Below are 23,867 nucleotides of genomic sequence, written 5' to 3'. Positions count from 1 at the left end.
TTTGAGGAAAGTATTAACAGTCAAACAGTACCCTAAAACATCTCCCCACCAACATTCCGAACTTTAAAGGCAACAGAGGTAGAAGTACTTAAATTTTGATATTTAGTAGTATAGTATATTACTTTATTTTGCTATGGTGAGGGTCTTGCTATGTTGCCTAGGATGGCTTTAAACTGGCCTCAAGTGATCCTGCTGCCTCAGCCTCCTCAGTAGCTAGGATTACAGACATGTACCACCATATCACACCTGGCTGTATACTAGTTTAAAATAATTTAATCAAGATTACCTTTAGGTAATAGTTATTTTCTAAGGTGAGGGTTAATGATACTATAAACTAAGCTTCAAATTTTCTCTTGGAAAATATCACCTACCTCATAAGAATGCTGTGAGGATTGAAACAGATAATCAGATACTGTACCTGGTACTTTGTAAGCTCTCTATCCTTAGATCCACATTCTATTAACGATTTCCAATAAGAAAGGCATCTTAATACTGTAGACCCATTGCTTTCAAAGTAATAATATGTATTTATGCCCTTCTGATAAACAATGTGCCTATAATGTATTTAGAGAAAAAAATTATGGTTACCTTTTTATCAAATTATTTTTTATTTGTAAATGTGATTCTGGGTGGAATTCGTGAGATTTATAGTCTGCTTCCAAATTCCTGAGTTCTTTTCTAAAGCCTAGGGTTGGGTGGGGTGGGGAGAAGAGATGAGGAAAACAAAATTATTTAAATTATCTTACAGAATTTATTTCATTTATACTTTTCTGTATTTACATAAAGCTTTCTATAAACAGGTAATCTCTTCCAATTAAAAAAAAATGAATTCTTGAAGACTCAATTCAAAATAACAGTTCTTTTTTTAATGCTTTATGCAAAATTTCTTCAGTTTATCATCACTTGAGGGTGTCATCCGTGACAGAACAGTGCTATTCCTGCTGGGTCATGCAGATCGGTGTATGTGTTTCCCCTGTTACTTGAGACAAGATCTTTATGACCAAGTGTTAACAGTGAAAAAACCCTGCATTTGAACATTGTTGGCTTGAGTTGAAGTTTGGACTCACTAATTATGGGTAGGTAAACAAGCCTCTTAACTTCTTAAAATTTCAGTTCCCTCACTTATATAATGTGATAATGATAATCCATTTTACCTACCTCATGGGAATATTAGGAATTTAAACTTAATTAAAATTGGTAGGAGGTTATTATGACAGCATATAAAATATACCACTACTAATTAGCTACCATTTATTGACTGCTTACTCAAGTTGTGAGAATGAATATTTCATTTAATCTTTACAATAACCTTAATAAGAAATGACTATCAACTTGATGTTACAGATGAGAAAACAGTGACTTAGAAATGTTAAGTATATATATCTATATACTACAGAATTAGATCTTTATGACTCAAAAGTCAGTGCTCTTAACTATCATGATGCCATAATGCTTCCTAATAATTGATACTTAACTTCTCCCCTGGTTCTGACATTTAATAGGCACCAAATAGTTTTTGAATTTAATTTTAATGACGTCTTATGAAAAAAGTTATACTAATAAGTTACAGTGTGACTTTTGTTACTTCCAAGTGTGTTTATACTTCCAAGCCTGCTACATGGTAAGATTTCATATACCAAATTAACCATTTTCTCTCTGTAATTATAGCTAGCTCTTGATTAGTGCCTAAAGGTCAATATAGCACCAAATAAAATACAGCAGATCTATTTCCCTCTGAACGATTCTAGAAGAATTCACTGGAGAGTCTTTAACAATATTAATGTTCAGAGTAAAACATTATCTACATTTGGATTTCTCTCTACAAAACATGACCTTAACCAGCTATTGCCCTCTAATCTTTAATATAATTAAATGAAATTAATGTCCAGACTACAGATAAAGTAGGCCCAACTGAACAAACAAAACCCTGAAAACTAAAAATTATTTTAAAAGGTAGAGATGAAGAAAAGGAAATTAAGACATTTGGATTTGTACAGGAGTTTATCTGAGACCATCTCAGTTTTTGATTCCCCCTTATGGGACAGCAGGTGCTTTATATCTGAGAACCTGAAGGTCTACAGGGAGCTTTTTCCTTTACTAAGGCACAAGAGGCCTGGGGCACCAATATACTGATAGAAAAGTCACAACCACCGATGTATCAACAAAGCACAAAAGTATCTTTAATTACTTTGTGAACATCATCACCCGCTTATCGTAGAAATGAGAAGTAGAAAACTGTATAAAATTATTTTAGTCATGTACCACCACAATGATGATAGCTAGTTTATGGAATACCCAATATGTACCAAGTCTTAAGATTATTCTAGTTCAGCAATTCTCGAAGTGTGGCCTTGGACCCCTGGAGGTCCCCGAGACCCTTTCAGGGGGTCTATGAAGTCAAACTATTTTCATGATAATATTAAGATGTTACTTTTCTTTTTGACTGTGTTGCCATTTACACTGATGGTGCAAAAACAATAATGGATAAAACTGTTAGCATAATTCAAGGCAGTAACACTAAACTGTACTAACCGTATTCTTCACTGCCATATACTGTGTTTTTTTTTTTAAGCCAGTTTTACTCAAAGAATGCTTGATAAAACAGTAACAATTATTTTATTAATTTATTTCATTTGCACATCTTTTTATTATTCTATATGAGGAAATGGGAACTATGCATAAAGCACTTTTGCTGTGGTAATACCAAGCATGACAGCAGTTTCAAGAAAAAGCATTTATAAGATTGTCTGAGCTGTCAGCTGAATTTAGCTGGTTTTTCACAGAACACCATTTTTACCTGAAAAGATACCAAACTTTGGTTATTCAGACTTGGGTACTGGCAGACCTTTTCTTAAAAATAAGTGAACCTGTCAATTCATGGAAAACAACTGGCAATATTTATTACCAATGATAAAATTCAGGCTTTGAAAAGTAAGAATTCTGGAAAACTTATATCCACCACGAGTTTCGCAACTTCCCAATACTTACAAAGACTTTCTGCTAGTATCTATGGTGATACTAACAAAAATAGTTTTTAGAAAGATATTAGTGAAATGTATCAACACTTGGAAGCCCTGCATAACTTAGCAAACCAGTTTTTTTTTGTTGTTTTTTTGGGTTTTTTTGAGACAGAGTTTTGCTCTTGTTGCCCAGGTTGTAGTGCAATGGTGCGATCTCGGCTCACTGCAACCTCCGCCTCCCAGGCTCAAGCAACAGTCCTGCCTCAGCCTCCTGGGTAGCTGGGATTTCAGGCATGCGCCACCACGCCCGGCTAATTTTTTGTATTTTTAGTAGAGACGGGGTTTCTCCAAATTGGTCAGGCTGGTCTCGAACTCCAAACCTCAGGTGATCCGCCTGTGTCGACCTCCCAAAGGGCTGGGATTACAGGTGTCAGCCACCGTGCCGAGCCGCAAACCACTATTTTTTAAATGACCATACATGGATGTTACAAAATCATGCATGAGTAAAATATCCATTCAAAGTGTGAGACAAACTAATGTATTTTAATGTAATGGAGGATGAAAAGTTAAATACTTTGGTTTCAGATTTCACACTGCATTAAAGAAACTACTACTTGGTGTAGTGTCAAAGAAGAATATCCACAATTTTTAAGAAAAGCTATTAAAATATTCCCATTTCCAGCTGTATTATCTGTGTGTAAATGGGCTTTCTTCATACATGAAAACATCACAACAGTCTGAATGCCAAAACAAGAATCCAGCCATCTTATATGAAGCCAGGCATTAACTGAGATTTGAAAGCATAAAACAATGCCATTCGTCTCACTAAATTTTTGTTTTCAATAGTTAATTTTCATTTAAAAATGTTATTTGTGTTAGCATGTACTGGGTTTATTATTTCTTTAAATGAATAAATATTTTGAAAGTTTCAATTTTAGTGCCTCATTTAGCAAATGCTGATAGACATAACCTATAGAAACAAAAGCTCTTTTAGGTCATAAATCCTTTTCTAAGATTATAAAGATATCTGAGGCCCAAAAGTTTGAAAACTACTGTTCTAGTTGGTAACAGTTGTCTTTTAAAACATCAGTCACAACTGTTCTGTGAAACAATTCCCCTTTTCACACTTGAGGAAACTTAGGCTCAGGGAAGTTAAGTGACCTCACCAATATTCTATATATCTGGTAAGTAGGAGCATTTAAACCAATCCAGGGTTCACTCTAAAGCTAGTGCTCGTGCCACTGCGCTATGCCATTAATATACAAAGTCATTATACTAAATCTCCTTCTGATGAAACTAGGCTACTAGTGTGAACATCAAATAACATGCTGATGCCCATAGAAGATAGCAAAATATATGGCACTAGCATGAACTGTCAATTAATTGTCTACACTTCTGTTACATTTCTAGTAAGTTTTTCTGCATTCTCCTGTATTTTTAGTTGACATTTTCATCATGTTCATTCATCTCATTTTCCTCTCATTCTCCTGCTTCTACTTTACCGTACACCAAATCTATGAAAGCTGCAAAGAAAACAAATCAAAGTTATTAAAGCAGTAATTTTATTTTTTAAACAATAAGTGTTATTTATCTTAGATATTTTTTGGGTATTGCCCTATAAGGGGAAAAGAATCTATATTTGATTATGATCAAGCTCTGCAAGTTAAATCTTGGAAGCAATTTCCAAGAAAGAGTCATTTAATATACATGAGAATTTAATACCCTCTATGCCAATATAGCTCATATAGTAAATAATAAAAACTTAAGATGGTAGAATGAGAGGAACTATAAGTCTGGCATTGATTTAAGATTTAACACTTTTACTTCCACTAAACTGCAGTAAGCGCTCTGATTATATATGTGCCTTTAAAAAAAAAAAAAAAAATTTCCCCAGAAGTTGGCACAGTATCTAGCACACAAAAGACATTCAAATGAAGGTCTGCAGAATAAACAATTGCCTCAAAAACACACTGTTTTACTTTTTTAAAGTCACCTCCATCCTGCCCATCATGTTCCCAACTCAGTGGTGCAGGAAAAGTTAAGTATGAATTGAGAAAATCTTATCTTTCCCTCTCACTTATCTCAAGTCTATAAGTGCTATACTCGTAACACTTTTAAAAAGCAGTAAAATGGCCGGGCGCGGTGGCTCAAGCCTGTAATCCCAGCACTTTGGGAGGCCGAGATGGGCGGATCACGAGGTCAGGAGATCGAGACCATCCTGGCTAACACGGTGAAACCCCGTCTCTACTAAAAAATACAAAAAACTAGCCGGGCGAGGTGGCGGGCGCCTGTAGTCCCAGCTACTCGGGAGGCTGAGGCAGGAGAATGGCGTAAACCCGGGAGGCGGAGCTTGCAGTGAGCTGAGATCCGGCCACTGCACTCCAGCCCGGGCGACAGAGCGAGACTCCGTCTCAAAAAAAAAAAAAAAAAAAAAAAAAAAAAGCAGTAAAATTTATCCCAGAGTCTCTCTAGAAGGAATATATTATTTTTCACGTTTAAGAAAATCACTGTAGGTAAGCCTGACACACTGCCTGAGGCTCAAAAACTCTGCCAGTCTTTTCAACAGCTATTTTGATTTTAAAAAGTGTGACAAGAAATAAGATGTCAAAAAGAACCTCAATAATTTGTCAATGTTTAAAGCTTAATTTTTGAGTTGTAATTGTAATTTGCTACCCAGTGTGATTTTTAACTTCATACTATTAGCCAATTCATAATTTATTTGCCAATTCATAATTTCAAGTTTAATGTTCACAAAACAAGAAAGAAGTTTATTTAGTTCTTAAGTAATTCTTTACTTTTATAAATTATTCACACAATGGGCAGCAGGAGGCAGCAGAGGTTTTATTAGCATGTTTGAAATTTTAATATCACTGTGGCAGGCATTCAACAAAGTGGTTCGACTTCAGAATTCCAACTAACTTAAAAATAGATATGTTATTTTTCTCTTCTGCTGACATAGACATCCATGTGTCTTTGTGAGGAATTTTGGCTCCAGGTTATTCACAAATCTAAGACAGTTCAATTTTAACACTTTGACACAGAAAAAAAAACCCTCAGTATCAAGGCAAGAAATTTTAATAATGCCCATTTTGATTCTGTATACATAAAAAAACCCAAAGCAGAGTATTCAAGAAATCAAAATACATATTTCATTTGAAAAAAAATGACCTACATTTAAAATAGACACACACACACACACACACACACACATATATATATATAGCAATAAAACCAAACTGCTGGCATAGACAATGTAATCTTCACTCTTGTATGAGATTTCAGAATATAATGGTAATACTACATTTACAAACCCTAAACATTCAACAGCAATAATCAAATCGATGACTGAATTTACAATAAAAATATATTTGAAATAAATTTGAATATTTTAGAAAAATCAGAAAACTTTAGATAAATATTTATGGCTACATTTACCACATACTAAAAGGAGTAGAGAGATACTTTAATATGTAGTAATAATCTATACTATCTGAAACCTAAATTTGGGGATTTTACAAAATAAATAAGCAGGAATCAATACCTGCTTTTCGTACTGGGATTATAATTTAAAGGAAGAGCAAATATTGCTATTTTGCTACAAAGTAAATTTCAATCCCAGAAGTTTAGTTTCAAAAAAGTACATAGGTAGCCATTTGGTGGTCTTGCGTAGGCCACAGCAAGAGAAAAGATTATGTGTTACCAGTTTGTGAATTCTTAGAGAAAAAATGTTTAATATGCATAGAAAAAAAAATCGGCTGACAAAAGTACTTCTTTCTCTAAATACACTTTCAAATGTATTTATCTTAAATGAACAAACTCTGTAGTTTGCCAAAAACCTCTTAGAGAAATGTACAAATACTTCTGACAAAATTTTTTATTGACTTAATTCTAGGATGTAACAACATTAAGGACAGTATATTTCACTTAAGAAGGGAGAGGTACAGACTATTTGCACAAGAAGAAATAAGGGACTTAACAGATTTTTTAAACCACTAATTAACTTCTTTCACTCTTATTTGTTAAGTCCCAGATCATGACTTTCAGCATTAACTAATCCCGACTTCTAGGATCAACTGAGGTTAAGCCAAGTATTGCAGACTCCGGAAGCAATTGGCAAAAGTTGTTGAATTCTTTTGTGATCTGTTACATATGATCTGTAAATATCCTAACCTACTATGTACTTATCTCAGTAGATAACCGCACCTCATAGAAAAAAGAAAGTCCATTAGGTATAAACACTTCAACTGTTCTACCTAACACAAATACACACTAATCAATATCTGCTCTCATCTTTCTCTCCTTCATCACAGAAAAGCTACCATCCTTTTCATTCAAATCCTGTCTCTACCTTGTTTCCTTCTCACTCTACCTCAAGGGTCTTACTCCATCAATTACTGTTCTGTTCTATTCTTTATGCCTTTCTCTCCCTGCACATCATTAGTTCCTTATCTTCTGCAATATAAATACCAAGCATGTCCACTTGAAAACAAACAAAATGCAAACTAAGCACTTAGTTTCATTTTCTCCTCCAGGTATGCTATTCACAGCAAAGGTTTGGAAAGACAGACAAAAATTCATTTCTTTACTTCTCTTGCTTCCTGTTATAAAAACATAAGGTCATAGAGATTTTCATGGTCAAAACACGTTGTTCTAAGAATTTTGCAATAGGTGTCCTCAGTTAATATGAAAAAGTATGTAATACACTTAAAGGGTTTTCTTTTTATTGTGGTAAAATATACATAACAAAATTTATCATTTGAACTATTTTTAAGTGTACACAGTTCAGTGGTATTAAGTGCATCCACATTGCTGTGCAACCATTAGTCTACTGTAATCTTTTAGCTTTTTACTTGGAAATAAATTTTTGAAATTCAGAAAAGTTGAAAGATTTAAAAAGTATAAAACATACTTTTTATCAGAAGAAATCATTTTTGTAAGAAGAAATCATTTCTTCTGTCCTGAATGTAATTTAAGACGTGTGAAATCCCTCCACTACAATTCGATTTTAAAAAGGGGGCTAAAACATTCCAAATGGCATTGTGGCAATTTAAACAATGTTCCCAAATGTAACAGATTTAGGCAGTGTAGGGATGGATTTTTGCAGCAGAATTCATCATGACATAGGCAGACAAGCCTATAGAATATCTCTATTAATGGGAAAAAAAGCAGAAATAACAGCAACATTATTATAGATTTTGGTCCTCTACCATTAAATATACTTGCATAGACTAATATTAAAAATTAACAAAATGTCAAGAAAATATGAAAATAAGAAATTTCTAAGGCTCTTTGAATTTTAAGTCTTTTAGCTATTGATATAAAATGATTCTACAGTTCAGTAATGTAAGTGTGCCCCCATTTTATAAATAAGAAATAGGAATGACCAAGAAAATCATATATAGTCACAAAATTATAACAAATTGTCCCTTGTGGGGGGAAAAAACCATGCACAGCAAGTTTTTAATTTGGGGGAAAAATTCCTGTATCACTTTTCCACATATTCTCAGTCCCAGACTGGGGGAAGGGAATACATAATACCACAAGGTACAACACAAACAGATGTTCTCAAGTCAAAGACTGGCTTAGAGAACCATGGTAGGCTTTGAAGTAGAAAGTTTATGAAATCAGAAATAACTTTAGTATAATTTATTTAGTTAAATAAAGAATGGGTTACACAAAAACACAATACAATACCTATTAAAACAGAAAATAACAAGTGCTAGTGAGGATATGGAGAGACTGGAGTCCTTATGCACTGCTGGTGGGAATGTAAAATGGTGCAGCTGCTATAAAAATAGTACAGCAGTTCTTGAAAACATTAAACATATACCACAGGACCCAGCAACTGCACTTTTGGGTATATATTCAAAACACTTCAAAGTAGGAACTCAAACAGACATTTGCACACTAATATTCATTGCAGCATTATTCACAATACCCAAAGGATAATAACAACCCACATATCCACTTACAGATGAATGCATAAACAACATGTGATATATAATACAATGGAATGTTACTCAGTCCAAAAAGGAATGAGATTCTGATACATCTACGACATGGATGAAGCTTGAAGTCATCATGCTAAGTGAAATAACCCACACACACAAGAGGAGAAATATCATATGGTTCCACCTATATGAGATACCTAAAATAGTCCAATCCACAGAGACAAAAAGTAGAATGGTGATTGCCAAGGACTGGAAGGAGGGGAGAATGAGGAGGTGTTTAATGGGTAGGGAACTTGAGTTTGAGAAGATAAAAAAGTTCTGGAGATGGACGGTAGTAATCGTTGCACAACAATGTGAATATACTTAATGCCACTGAACTGTACACTTAAAAATAATTAGAATGGTAAATTTAGTTATACACGTTATCACAAAAAAAGCATTTTTAAGTACATCACACACACACTTTCATATTAAATGAGGAAAACTCCTGCAAAGTTCTTATAGCAATGTACTTCTGACCATCAAAATCTCTACGATCTTGTGTTTTTATAACTATCAGGAAGCAAGTATCATTTTGTAACAAGTACTGAACTTGCAGTTATTGTTCAATCTCACTGACTTTTGCTATGATTTCTGGCCAACCCTTTACTGTTTCCTGTAATACTTGGTTACCAAACTTATCAGATTTTATCAGGCAAGACATTCTAATATGGGAAAGAAAGGTTATTTCCTTAATATAAGTGTTTCCTTCTGATAGTATACCATTTGATGAAAACAAAATAATTTAACATTTAATCACATTCTTTGTCTGCAAACTGAAAAATAATCCCCACAAAAGCCTTAAGGATAATAAAGACTAAAAAACATTAAAATTTGCTGTTCATTGCTCTTTTATATTGTGAAAAATTATATCCCTTCTACTCCTCTGAATTATAAAATTTGAAAACATTGTCTTTGATCGCAACATAATAATTCCTTTGCTAATCATCTTCCTTGACTTCTCTCCCCCAAATTCTTCAGGTATATACTCCCAGTAGCAACCCTGAATCCTGTATACATTCAAATTTCTAATTTTCTTTGCTTCTGGGCTGTTATGTGTTGCTAACAAATCGCCTATAATAATCCCACACCATTGCATAGTTATTGTTGCCAAACGGAACTTTTCCAGAAGGCTGTTTATCAATCTTTCTATCTGTTTTTAACTACTGTGACAGTCATTAGAGTTGTACACACATACTTCTATTCAATTCCAAGCACCTGTAAAATTGCAGTTTTCTACCTTCTCTGAAATCAGGCCTGGTTAGAACACTAACTCTGGTCAATGATACAGAAGTAGAAGTGCATGTGTCACTTCAGGTTTGAAGTTTTAAGAGTTGGCAGGTGATTCTCCACAATATATCTTCCTTTATCTCCTCCTCACCCATATCCCCTTAGCCTGGGATCCTGAGTGACTCCTAAGAAGAGACTACACTGACCACCTCTGGACTTGTATTGTGAGCAAGAAACAAACTTGAGTTAACACCTTGAGATTTTGAAGATACTACCATTGCATAATCTAAAACCTACCTATCCTGATAAGAGTTTCCCCTTTTCTCATAGCTTTTCCCATCGTTTAAAAGCCTTCAAGTATGAATGCTCTCAACTTCCCTCATCATTACTCATAAACTTACCAGTAACAGGACCATTCTTATCTTCTTTTCTCTTACCTCAATGGACCATTCTCTTTTTATGCCTATTTCTCATAGGCATAAAAGGTAGTGGGTAAAGTCAGAAAGACCAACAGTCTACAGACAGTTTCTAAGCTATCAGAACATGACATTTTTCTTTGCAAATATAGAGATATACCTTCTGTTAAGTAAAAGTAAAGTGTTAATAAGCCACCATAGACAGATACTCCTGCCTATTTGAGTCTCAAATAACAGTTTTAAGGGCAAGTATGAAAAGCAACGTGTTCAAGGGTCCCTAATGTGGACACTTAAAATGTAAACTGCTACTAAAAAAAAATTGAAAGACTTCATCATCTAAATCAAAAAATAATAATAATGCTATCTTTAATATCAGAGACATATCCAAACAGCACATTAAAAAAGGCTGCAAACTTAAAAAGCAATAGTTATCCAATCAAATAAAAAGATACAAAACCATTATTAACACTTTGTGAAGCCAATGTGGAAAGTATAGCATGCTTTCTTTTGTATAACAATATATATAAAAAGAAGAATGCTGATTTCCTTCTTTCCACGTGTACTGGATTAAAACATAATTTAAAACATAATATATTAATAAAATTTGTTTATTGATATTTTAGGGTTATTTAAAAATAATGTTCATAGTCATTTTATAGTCATATAGGGTTTTCTCTTAGGTACATCATAATAGGAAACAATAAATTATAATTTATTTTTTATAGTAACTATTATATTCAAATAAGCTTTTTACCTTCTAAGTGATTTTGGCTCTGAAGGGAGGTACAGTCCCCATGTTCTTTATTTAGGTTGCTTGTCTTAATCTGGTCACTAGAAAATAAAATACACACTAAACACATCAGTTATTATGGACTGCCTTTGTTTATTCTAAAAAAAGAAAAAAAAATTTGTTAAAACATTTATTATATGCCATGTGTTGTTCTAGGGCTTAATGTACATTATTTAATGCTTAAAAGTAGTTATCTTTATTTTACAAGAGAAGATAAAGACTGTAAAAGTAAAATGAATTTGCCCAATAATTAAAATCTAAGTCTATCTGGTTATAAAGTCCTGATCTTTCTACTACCCTAGGCTACTCCATTCCAAGAAGAATTATAAAATATTACCTTGTTAAGTCTTTTTTTTTTTTTTTTTTTTTTTTTTTTTTTTGCCAGAACCTTTTGCTCTTTTCCCCAGGATGCAGTGCAGTGGTACAAACATGGTTCACTGCAGCCTCAACCTCCTGGGCTCAAAAGATCCTCCCACCTCAGCCTCCCAAGTAGCTGGGACCACAGGCATATGCCACCATACCTGCCTAATATTTTAAAACTTTTTCATAGAGATGAGATCTTTCCATGTTGCTCAGGCTGGTCTTGAACTCCTGGGTTCAAGCAATCCTCCTGCCTCAGCCTCCCAAAGTGCTGTGATTACAAGTGTGAGTCACCACACCTGGCCCTTTCCTTAAGTCTTTATTGAAACAAGCATTTTCATAAAACATGAGCAGTTGATTTTTGCAAATCTACCTTTTAATAACAAATGTGGTCAAATATCAGCTAATATCAAACAAACACATGTTAGAAGGATTAAACAGTAATATAATAAATGTATTTAGAATTAATTGAACACAAAGTTATTTGACTGAATTTTTTTATATTCCATGAGAATGAGTTGTGACAGTAAAAACTAGCTTCAGTTCTGAGTTACAAATGTTAGAGATGAGATTATAAACATTACATAAATTGAAGAATTAAACAACAGGCCAGGCACAATGGCTCAGGCCTTTAATCCCAGCACTTTGTGAGGCCAAGGCAGGTGGATCACCTGAGATTGGGAGTTCGAGAGCAGCCTGGCAAAACCCCGTCTCTAAAAATACAAAAATTAGCCAGCCATGGTGGTGTGTGCCTGTAGTCCCAGCTGCTTGGGAAGCTAAGGCAGGAGAATCCCTTGAACCCAGGAGGCGGAGGTTGCAGTGACCCATGATTGCACCACTGCACTCCAGCCTGGGCGACAGAGCGAGACTCCTTCCCCACAAGCCAAAAATGGAAGAATTAAACAACCAACTTAATGACTGAGATGATACCAATTGAAGTCTGTGCTTTAAAACCAGTCAATTGTTGACAGTCACACAACAATGATAATAAACTTCAGTACTTTCCAAATTTTCTAAAAATAAAAAACTGCTATTTTTGGAATCAGGAAATAACTATTAAAAATGGAAATCTAAAATATCAAATAAACTGCAATATCCTAGGTTTCTTTACAGAAACATACTTCTGTTTAGAACAAACAAACTTTTTAAAGTTCTTTAAAACAGCTCATGCTGTTTCCATCCTATTTAATTGACCCCAAACTTCGACAATTACTTCATGCAATTAATAAGAAAGAATAGTGATGGAAAAATGATTCACTCAACTTTTACATTACCTGAAGCATACTGTTTCTTTAACACCACTGATATCCATTACTGTACCATTTCCATCAATAACAGGTGAGTCCAAATTAGTAGATTCATTACTGATGTGATCACTGCTTTCATATCCAGACTCAGTCCTTTGCATCTGCCAATTATCACCATGCACTTTACCCTCTACAAGGCCTTTATTTTTGTCTTCTCCTTTTCCATTAGATTCAAGGGAACTTCTGCTTCCTATTTCCTGCTTCATTTCATCTTCATATATGGTCATTAAACCTTTTTGCTTTGGATTCTCTTTCGGCCAATTACTAAAACTTTGATCCTTGCTACATTTAGGCTTGTTACTGATATTTGGTTTATGTCTTGGACTATGCTGTCTTTTTTCACTTTCACTAAAAATACTATCAACATTTAATGTTTCTCTCATAGGTTTCCAACCTCGGTTGCGGCTTTTACTGCTGCTATTACAGCTGTTTCCTCTATCCCTAGAATCTTGGCTGCTGTCTGTATCATATCCAGTGCCATTGTCGCTCTTAACTTTGCCAGTTATTTTCTCCCCTGGAGCAAGAATCTGGGATTTACTTGAACTTATTATTTGTGCAGAAGCTCGACTCTGCAGTACAACTCGGTCATGTTTATATGATCCTTTTCCTTGACTATGATATAGATGTGGATTCCCATGTTGTCTAAAACCATTTGGGGCAGGAGGTGATCCAGATTGGAAATGTGAAAGGTCTTCATCAATCAAATCTTAAAAAAAAAAAATTAAAGATACACATGAATTACTCCTCAGAGTCACCTTGTAGTCACAAGGCAAATACCTGTTAGAGATAAAATGTTAAAGAGTTTTAGGTAAATAGTAATTGCAAGTACATAACACATACTGCTTTGAGATTAAAAAGTGTTTTTCCAGTCCTTATGTATGCTTAATGAGGGGTATTTATAAAAGAAACTTTAAAAAATGACCTCTAAGGTAGATCAAAATTGAGGCAGTTTTTTAAAAAAAAAGCACTCTATCTCACTCATAACAAAAATCATAAAAATACTTTCCATTTCTTATATTGGTAAAGATTTAAAAGTTTGTTAAACCAATTGCTGCTGAGAGTGTGAACAAACAGACATCCAATCATTATTGGTCGGAGTGCAGACTAGTTCAGTCTTTAAGGAGGGCAACTGAGCCACATCTGTCAAAATTAAAAGTAAACATATCCTGACCCAGCAATTCCTCTGAAGGAATTTTATACTATGGCTATATGCAAAAATGTACAAAGTTATGTGTGAAAAAAGATGTTGCTGAAGAAAAAATCTTAAATCAGCCTGTAAAGTCTATCACTATCAGTTAAATTATGCTCTGTCCATAAAGAAAAAAGCATAAAACCATAAAGAGACATGCTTATAATGTGGAAATGGAAATACTAAGTAAAGAGAGGGAAAGTCAGGGATTGCCAGAAAAGAAGTCCCTTCACTTATTTATAAACTTCCTTATTACTTGAATGTGCCATGAGTGAATTATATCTATAAGTAAGTTAAAACATCGAAACCCATATACAAGTATCCCAGGTTAGAATTAAATAAGAACCAGGATATTTTGCATATTTAGATTTAGTATAGGTGTATTAAATTACTCATTAATAAAATATACACATATACACAAAGTGCTGTAATCCCAGCACTTTGGGAGCCTGAGGCAAAAGGATCGTTTGAGGCCAGCAGTTCAAGACCAGTCTGAGCAACACAGCAAGACCCCATCTCTATAAATAACTTTTTAAAATTTAGCCAGGTGTGGTGGCATGTGTCTGTAGTCCTAGCTACTCAGGAGGCTAAGATGTGAGGATAGCTTGAGCCCAGGAGTTCAAGGCTGTAGAGAGCTATGATTGTGTCACTGCACTCTAGGCTGCACAAGAGTGAACTCTCACCTCTTAAAAATAAAGTTATTAAAAATAACTTTAATATAATTTAATTTCTATGTATAAACTATATACAGAAATTATAAATTTATATATACATATACAGAAATATATATAATTTTTATATTTCTATATTATATATATATTTAACTTATATATTTTATATATTTTTTATATTTAACATATACAGAAATTAAAGTTATAAAATTCAGTTTTAAAATAAGATTTTAGCAGCTCCTTTTAAAATCAATAGTACAAGATCTTAACTTACCTCTATGTCGTCCTAAATCTTTTCTTTGTCCCTTCTCTAAATCTTTCCTTTGTGAAGAAAGTAAGTTTTTCTGTTCAATAGCTTTCAGAGCACATTCTCTGGAAATGTCTTTTATCTTTTCCCTTTGATCAATGTGACTTAACTTAGCTGTAAAAGAAATCATTCTTACTATGATACAGATCATTTTTCAAATTGCTCAATAAAAATAAAATTTGATCTATATAAAAATGTTAAGATATAATTTTAAAAAGCATAGATATGTAGATATATAGTATACAATGGTATTTTTATGATTAAAAACTAAATGTGATTTTTCTTGACACTGGAGATGCATGTTGTCTTTTAGAACTTCTAGTATAGCCTCTAAAACAAGTATAAAAAAAGAAAGGGATCTGCCATTAAAATAATAAGAGCTAAAGGTAACTGAATGGTCACTATTTGCCAGATGTGTTACTCATTTACTTCTTCAAAGTACAATTACTGTCTCTATTTTGGGTAAGGAAACTGAGGCAGAGAGAAATTAGAAATTTGCCCAAGTTCACAAAGTTTGTAAGTCGAGAACCGGGAATATGAACCCAAGTTGTCTGGTTCCAATGCTTCTATTCTTAAACACACATATACTATTTCTGGGCTTAAAACCAGGTGTCTTTTGAAAAACATAAAATGCCTTGATCTACGAGTATCGATGATCTGTGAAAGGAAAATTTTTAATATTTAATATTTAATAATTTTTTAAAAGCCTTTATTTTAGTTTTTTGTGGATAACTGTTAATTCTCAATGTTACTACCCTTGATTAAATGAGTTACTTTTATGATTACACATTATTTCATTAATATATGTAAAGGTTGATTACAAAATCATCCTGAACATCCACACAAGAGTTACATGTATTTCTAAACTGTAACTGTACACAGTATCATGAAGTCTCATTTTGAACCCAAGTTACAGAACTCGACTTGTGAAAGTTAGTTATAGGATAACAATAACAAGACAGAGTTGAATAAAAATGAGGTTAAGAACAAACTACGGCAATAGTAACTTTGAACTACTGTTGCATTCACTACCAGTAAATTTAATTTTGGCATTTATGCCAAATTATTAACTCACATTTTTCTGCTTCAAGCTGATTATTAACTCCTTGAAGGAAATGCCACATTGTTGCTTTATTTGGTAACTGTCCAGACTGCCTCAGGCCTACCACAGTCTGAGTGCATGGAGAAACTCAAACAACTCATGGAATCAAACTGGTCAGGTAAAACTACAGCTCTCAGAGAAATGCATAAATCAAAAGACGAATTTTGTTACCTACTTGTTATTATCTCTTCATAGGCAAGGAAAGCTAGGTAAGCATCCTGCGGTAAGTGAAAAAAGGAAGACACTCACTCGGAACTATGTAAAAATGACAATTTAAACACATACCTGGTCCTTTCCCTACAGCTGTGTGGCTATGGCTCCGATTAGATGATGAAATATTATCAGTTTGAAATTTCTGATTTTCTCTCTGCTTTGCCTGATCACCAAATCCATTTTCTTTTAAATTATCTGACTTATAAATTACAGGCTTTTCACATCCTTAAAAAGAGAAACAAAAATGTATCATTCCTTTCCGTACCATGAAAAGAGATGTTTGAATCATTTTTTTCAGATTATTTTTAACTGTAAAAAAAGTTACTTAAAACTTAAGAGGACTGACATCACTTAAGAATTTCGAAATGCTTTATAATGCATTCAAAAAGGACCTAACTGTTTTGGACTTTTCCAGTTTACTACATCACTTAAAACGTACTTCTAGAAAGAGCTACTAGTGAAGCCTCTTCTGTGATTGTGTGACCATAATAGTGGGTAACTCCTGAAGGTGTTTCTGAGGCCACTGATGAGAAAAGGTTCATTCCAAAATACTAACAAAAATTACTAAAATTGCGTCAACTCTACTCAAAGTCAAATTTGAAATTATCCTCAATATTTGTTGCGAGAAGTCAGGGACCCCGAACAGAGGGCCCGGCTGAAGCCATGGCAGAAGAACATAAATTGTGAAAATTTCATGGACATTTATTAGTTCCGCAAATTAATACTTTCATAATTTCTTACACCTGTCTTTACTGCAAACTCTGAACATAAATTGTGAAGATTTCAAGGACACGTATCACTTCCCCAATCAATATCCTTGTGATTTCCTATGCCTGTCTTTAATCTCTTAATCCTGGTCATCTTTGCAAGCTGAGGAAGATGTATGTTGCCTCAGGACCCTGTGATGATTGCGTTAACTGCACAAATTGTTTGTAGAGCATGTGTGCTTGAACAATATGAAATCTGGGCACCTTCAAAAAAGGAACAGGATAACAGCAATGTTCAGGGAACAAGGGAGATGGCCTTGGACTCTGACTGCCGGTAAGCCAGACAGAACAGTCATATTTCTCTTCTTTAAAAAGCAAATAGGAGAAATATTGCTTAATTCTTTTTCTCAGCAAGGCACATCCCTGAGAAAGAGAATGTGCCCTGAGGGTAGGTCTATGAACAGCCCCCTTGGAGGCATCCCTCTTTTATGGTCAAAGTCGAAGGGATGAAATAAGCCCCGGTCTCCTGTAGCGCTCCAAGGCTTATTAGGAGGAAGAAATTCCCACCTAATAAATTTTGGTGAGACAGGTTGTCTGCTCTCAAACCCTGTCTCCTGATAAGATGTTATCAATGACAATGCATGTGGAAACTTCATTAGCAATTTTAATTTCGCCCCATCCTGTGGTCCTGTGATTTCACCCTGTCTCCACTTGCTTTGTGATATTCTATTACCTTGTGAAGCATGTGATCTCTGTGACCCACACCCTATTTGTACACTTCCTCCCCTTTTGAAAATCGCTAATAAAAACTTGCTGGTTTTATGACTCAGGGAACATCACAGAACCTGCCGACATGTGATGTCTCCCCCGGACACCCAGCTTTAAAATTTCTCTCTCTTGTACTCTTTCCCTTTATTTCTCAAACCAGCCAAGACGCTTAGGGAATAGAAAAGAACCCATGTTAAATATCGGGGATGGGGTTCCCCCCGATATTCATAGTATTAGTATTCCTAGTTGACTGTGATAATAGAAAAACATGGAGAATTTTTAAAAGAAAGAATTACCCATATTTTCTGCAACAGATTTGTAATGTGACCAGCTGACAACCTGCCTGAGTGCATCGTCAGTAGAAACTGCTGTCCCATCTGGGTTTGCGTAAAACAAAAGCAGTGGCTGAAAGTGGCATCGAATGCATTTGGAGACAACATCTTTCCATCTGGTTCCAATCTTGTAAAAAAACACAATGAATAAAGACAAAACAAAACCTTGTAATCAATGTGTTATATGAAAAGACAGAAACTCTGAGTTATTTTATATTTTTTAAAAATTTACATATGCAGCTGCCAGTAGTTCAAGTATATATCGTATTATATAATTAACTGTATTTAGTAACTAGTCTAAATAAAAATCTTTTAAACATTATCATTTACAAATTTGGTGGGCAAATAAATTTTAAAAAGCTTTCCAAATATGTGGTTGACTGACATTTGACAAAGACTTCAAGGCAATTCAATGGAGAAATTTAATTAAGAGTCAGCTCAACAAATGGTGTTACAACTGGAGATAAAGAATTTTTACCATGAGAAAAATAACTTTAACCTGACTTCATATAAAACAAACAAAAAAAATTAACTAAGAATAGCTCACACAAAAACTAAAACTTAACCAGAAGAAAACAAAAGAGAAAATCTTTGCAAACTTGGGGAAGGGCAGATTTCTTAGTATACCAAACCACGGAAGAAAAATATTTTTAAAATGGACTTAATCTAAATTAGTTAATAACTTTTGCTCTTAGAAAGACACCGTTAAGAAATTGAAAAAAAAATAAGCAACATACAGCTAATAAAGGACTACTGTGCAGAATAAAGAATCCCTACAACGCATTAAGAAGAAGATAATCCAGTGCGAAATACTGGCAAAAAATCTGGACATTTCACCAAAAGAAAGATGTAAGAATGGTCAACAAGCACAAGAAAAGATGCTCAAAATATTACCAACCGCAAGGGAAATGCAAATGAAAACCACAATGAGATAATATTATACATACACTAGAAGGGCTAACATTAAAAAGAATACCAACACAAAGTGCTGCTGAGAATGTGGAACAACAAGAACTCTCGTACACTGCTCTCATAGAATGCAAACTGGTATAACCACTTTGGAAATCAATTTGATAGTTTCTTGTGAAGTTAAACAGACACTTACCACACAACCCAGAAATCCCACTTCTAGGTATTATCTAAGAGCAATGGAAAAAAATATGTTCACAAACAGATTATTCATACTTCAATAGGTAAATGGATAAATCGTTGTACAGCCATAAAACACACAATAAAAATAAAGTGTGAATCCAAACAACATGAATGAATCTTAAAGACATTATGCTAAAGGAAGGGAGGCAGACACAGAGTAGTACATACTATAAGAGACCATTTATATAAAATTGTAGAATGAGTAAAACTAATCTATAATGAGACCAGCAATTTCCTCGTCCTGGGGTGCTGTGGGGGGTATGACAACAAAGAGGCCTGATAGAATTTTTCTAGGCTGATGAACATGTTCTGTGTACTGATTATGGTGGTTACATAGGTGAATACATTTATCAAAACTCCAACTGTACACTTAAAATGGGTATATTTTAATGTTTTGCACTATACCTCTATAAAATTGATTTAAAAGCAAAACAAAACCAAACAAAAACACTACAAAGCATTCTAGAATATGTTTGCAGAGAAGGGGACTTTTAAGAAACAATTCTGATGAGCTGTTTTGAACTATATATATTCAGCTATTTATCCTCCTCACTGGGGATTCCAAGAGACTTGAGGAGTCCATTTTTTTGTTTGTAATGTCTGTTTTTTGAGAAAAGGTCGCACAGTCACCCAGGCTGGAGTTCAGTAGCACTGTCTCAGCTCACTGCAACCTCCTCCTCCCAGGTTCAAGGGATTCTCATGACTTTGCCTCTTGGGATTACAGGCATGTGCCACCATGCTTGGCTAATTTTGGTATTTTTAGTAGAGACGGGGTTTCACCACATTGGCCAGACTTTGAAGAGTCAATGTGAAAATAAAATAAAAACCTTCACAGGGTAATTAATATACCCAGCTCTTTCTCCAAATTTTGAATAATTTAAACTATGTAAAAGCAAAGTAGAAACTGCAAAATGTTTTTACACATCGACTCAAGATGAAACTTAATAAACTCCTACATCAAAGTACTAAGTAATTCAAGCAAAGTGCTGATTTTAAATATAAATACCAAAACTTAAACAGCTTTGAGGTGTACTATATGAAGTAAAATTATCTAGTTATAGTGTACAAGTCAGTGAGTTTTGACAATACAATTGTGTAATCCTCACCCCAAAATATTACCTGGTACCCCACTTTGCAGTCCCTGGAAATGAGTGATCTACTCTCCAAACCTTTGTTTTTCCTTCTAGAATTTCATATAAATGGGATCACCGCATGTAGTCATTTATATCTCACTTCTTTCACTTAGCATAATGCTTCTGAGATTTGTTCACATTATTGCATGTATCAGTTCAATAGTTCAGTCCTTCTTGCTGAGTATTGTATTCCACTGTATAACTACACCACAATTTGTTCATCCATTCACCTATTGTTGACATTTGAGTCATTTCTAGTTTGAGCATTATGAAGAAAACTATCCTGAACATTCAAGTACACGTTTTATGTGGAGTTATGTTTTCACAAGAGTGGATTTGCTGGGTTATATAGTAAATATATGTTTAAAGAAACTGACAGTTTTGAAAGTGAATGTTCAATTTTGTGGTTCCATCAGCGTCGTGTGAGAGATCTAGCTGTTCTTATCCTCACCAACTATTTGTATTGTCAGTCTTTTTAATTTTGATCATTACAACAGATGAGTACTAGAATCTCATTAAGAATTAAATTTGTATTTCCGTTGTGGTTAATGATGTACTGAATATCATTTCAAGGCCATTCATATATCTTCACTGGTGAACTGTCAACATTTTTTGCTGATTTTTTAATTGGGTTTTAAGAGTTATTTCAATATTCTGGATACAGTCTTTATTAGATACATGCTTCACAAATATTTTCTCTCAGTATATGGTTTGTCACTTTATTCTCCTAATAGTATCTCACTGAAGAACAACAATTTTAACTTTCAATGAAGTCTAATTTACCAACTATTTTTATGGTTCATGCTTATTAAACGTTATCTAAGAAATCCCTATACATAAATAGTAGTTTTACTGTCCTTCCCTGATATTCCCATCTCAGTCATTTCTGGTCTGTTTTTATTAATTTTTCTTCAGGTTATTTGAATATTTGGTAATATTTTATTGAATGCTATTTTGAAGTGGCATATTGAATTTCACTGAACTTCATAGTCTTGGGTATTGAATTTTGTTGTGTTATTTTAAAAGTGGGATTAGCTTTGAACTTTCAAGGCTTGTTTTAAGCTTTTTTCTTTTTTTTTTTTTCTTTTTTTCTTTTTGAGACAGAGTCTCACTCTGTCACCAGGCTGAAGTGCAGTCGCACGATCTCAGCTCACTGCAACCTCTGCCTCCTACCTTTTGTTTTCCAGTGATGCTTCCTATCTCTCCCAACTAACCCCAAACTTGTGTGGGTTCACCCCTCACATGCACAAATCACAATTTAGCCACAAATTCCAGGGAACCCTTCTGTCAATTTCCAGAACTTTCTCCCTGTGCAGTTTTCTTTCTAATATTCTGTCCTGCAAATTTTAGCCATCTAGGCCTCCCTGAACTCCAGTTTCAGTCTGCAGAACTCAGTGACACTGCTGGGCTTTGTTTGGGCTCCCACTGCCTGCACTGCAACCCAGAAACTATCTCTAGGCAGTAAGCAGTGGGTAATCATAGAGCTGACCTCATTTGTTTCCCTTTTCTCTGTTCAACTGCATGTTGTTCAATGTTTAGAGTTGTTTCACCTATGTCCTAGTTTTAAACAGTGAAATGCCTATTTCTATAGCAGTTAATCCTTCGTGGGTAGAATTAGAAGTCCACTAAATACCAAATATTTGAATTTGTATTGTCTTAATCACAGTGCTGATAAACGGCCTTTTGTTGTATATTAAAATGAAATTAAATAGAATTCTACATCATTTGCTTATAACAACCAAAGAACTTGCATTTTTAAATGAGTTTACTACTTAATAAAGATTGCCAAAGCCAGTAAGCTTTGGCAAGACCAATAGTTTTCAACTGTGCTATGTCTGAATTTCCTGCAGAACTTAAAATTTCAGATACCTGCCTTTACACTACTGAATCAAAATTTTAGGAGTCCAGGAATATATGTTTTTTAAAAAGCTCCTCATGTGATTCCAATACTCCTTATTAAGAACTATTATTCACTACTTTTCTAAACAATATTATTACTATTTGAGTAAATAAATTACAGTTGGCCCTTGAACAACACAGGTTTGAACTGTGCAGGTTCACTTATATGTGAATTTTCTTCTGCCTCTACCATCCGAGACAGCAAGACCAATCTTCCTTTTCTTCCTCTTCAGTCTACTCAATGTGAAGATAGCAAGGATGAAGACGTTTATGATGATCCACTTCCACTTAGTGAGTGGTAAATATATTTCCTTTTGCTTATAATTTTCTAAGTAAGATTTTTTTTTTCTAGCTTACTTTACTGTGAGAGTACAGTATACAATACATATAACATACAGAATATGTGTTAATTGACTGTTTATGTTTTTGGTAAGGCTGTCTGTCAATAGTAAGCTGCTGGCAGTTAAGTTTTGAGGAAGTCAAAAGTTGTACATGGGTTTTCAACTGCACAGGGGCTTGGCACTCCTATGTTGTTCAAGGGTCAACTATAATTACCAAAAGATATAACTGATATATCTATTTCTGTATTCCATACACAAAATTTGAAAAAAAATTGTCATAATAAAAATAAAGGCAAGCACATTTTCATCATTAGTTATACAAAACTACTGTGACTCATCTACAAAAAAAAAAAAGCAAGTATGCATCAGGCAAAAAGGATCATCACTGACACACAGATCACTGATAGTTACATATTTGTATACTAATATTCATTAGTCTATTATTATTCTGGAAATGGACTGCTTTAAAATTTGGCTTCAAAATAAGCCAATTTCAAGAATAACAAAAGAAAGTTTGAACTTAATGTTATCATTGTTATGTTCATTTATTACTATTTTACATAATAATTATATCATCCTTTTGAATATTAATATCAATATATCATTTATTAACAAAAAGTAAAAATCACAGTAATTATTTCAATTAAATAGTCACTTACCTCTTTCACATTTGCATCATCAAAAAATACCCATTTGGAACTTTTGGTGTGAAATGCAAAGGCACAATAATGTCGGCTGGTGTAGCAGATCATACCAACAAGGTTAAGTTCACTATTTTTGGCATTTTCATCAGTAACTCTGTAAAAAAGCTGTTTAAAAAAATTAGTAATTTACACTTAACACTGTAACTTTTGCAAAATGAGGAATAATTAGATGAATCATGTATTTGACACATAATGAAATTATTTCTCATGCATACTGCCCCAATCCAATATTATGATATTATTAAAGGCACCACTGACATCACATTGTTAACAGAATTACCACTTTTAATTCATTC

At 34.0% G+C, this 23,867-nt stretch overlaps 1 protein-coding gene across 5 annotated transcripts in view; it reads right to left on the bottom strand.

Annotated features, from left to right (window-relative positions):
• The window catches only part of USP53 (ubiquitin specific peptidase 53), a 75,540-nt gene that overhangs the window by 3,486 nt on the left and 48,187 nt on the right, over positions 1-23,867 (bottom strand). For all 5 annotated transcript variants that reach the window (XM_030915448.1, XM_010364864.2, XM_030915454.1 and 2 more), the window contains 7 exons: positions 23,527-23,676; positions 18,307-18,469; positions 16,608-16,760; positions 15,188-15,334; positions 13,021-13,759; positions 11,351-11,427; positions 589-685 (listed from right to left, as the gene is read on the bottom strand). In XM_030915448.1, coding sequence (XP_030771308.1) covers positions 589-685; positions 11,351-11,427; positions 13,021-13,759; positions 15,188-15,334; positions 16,608-16,760; positions 18,307-18,469; positions 23,527-23,676 — 1,526 coding nt within the window. The remainder of the gene's footprint in view (positions 1-588; positions 686-11,350; positions 11,428-13,020; positions 13,760-15,187; positions 15,335-16,607; positions 16,761-18,306; positions 18,470-23,526; positions 23,677-23,867) is intronic.

The sequence above is a fragment of the Rhinopithecus roxellana genome, chromosome 2 (genome assembly GCF_007565055.1).
Source record: "Rhinopithecus roxellana isolate Shanxi Qingling chromosome 2, ASM756505v1, whole genome shotgun sequence".
NCBI classification, from domain to species: domain Eukaryota; kingdom Metazoa; phylum Chordata; class Mammalia; order Primates; family Cercopithecidae; genus Rhinopithecus; species Rhinopithecus roxellana.
Note: the sequence above shows the minus strand (reverse complement) of the source record. Positions and strands in the feature narration are given on the sequence as shown.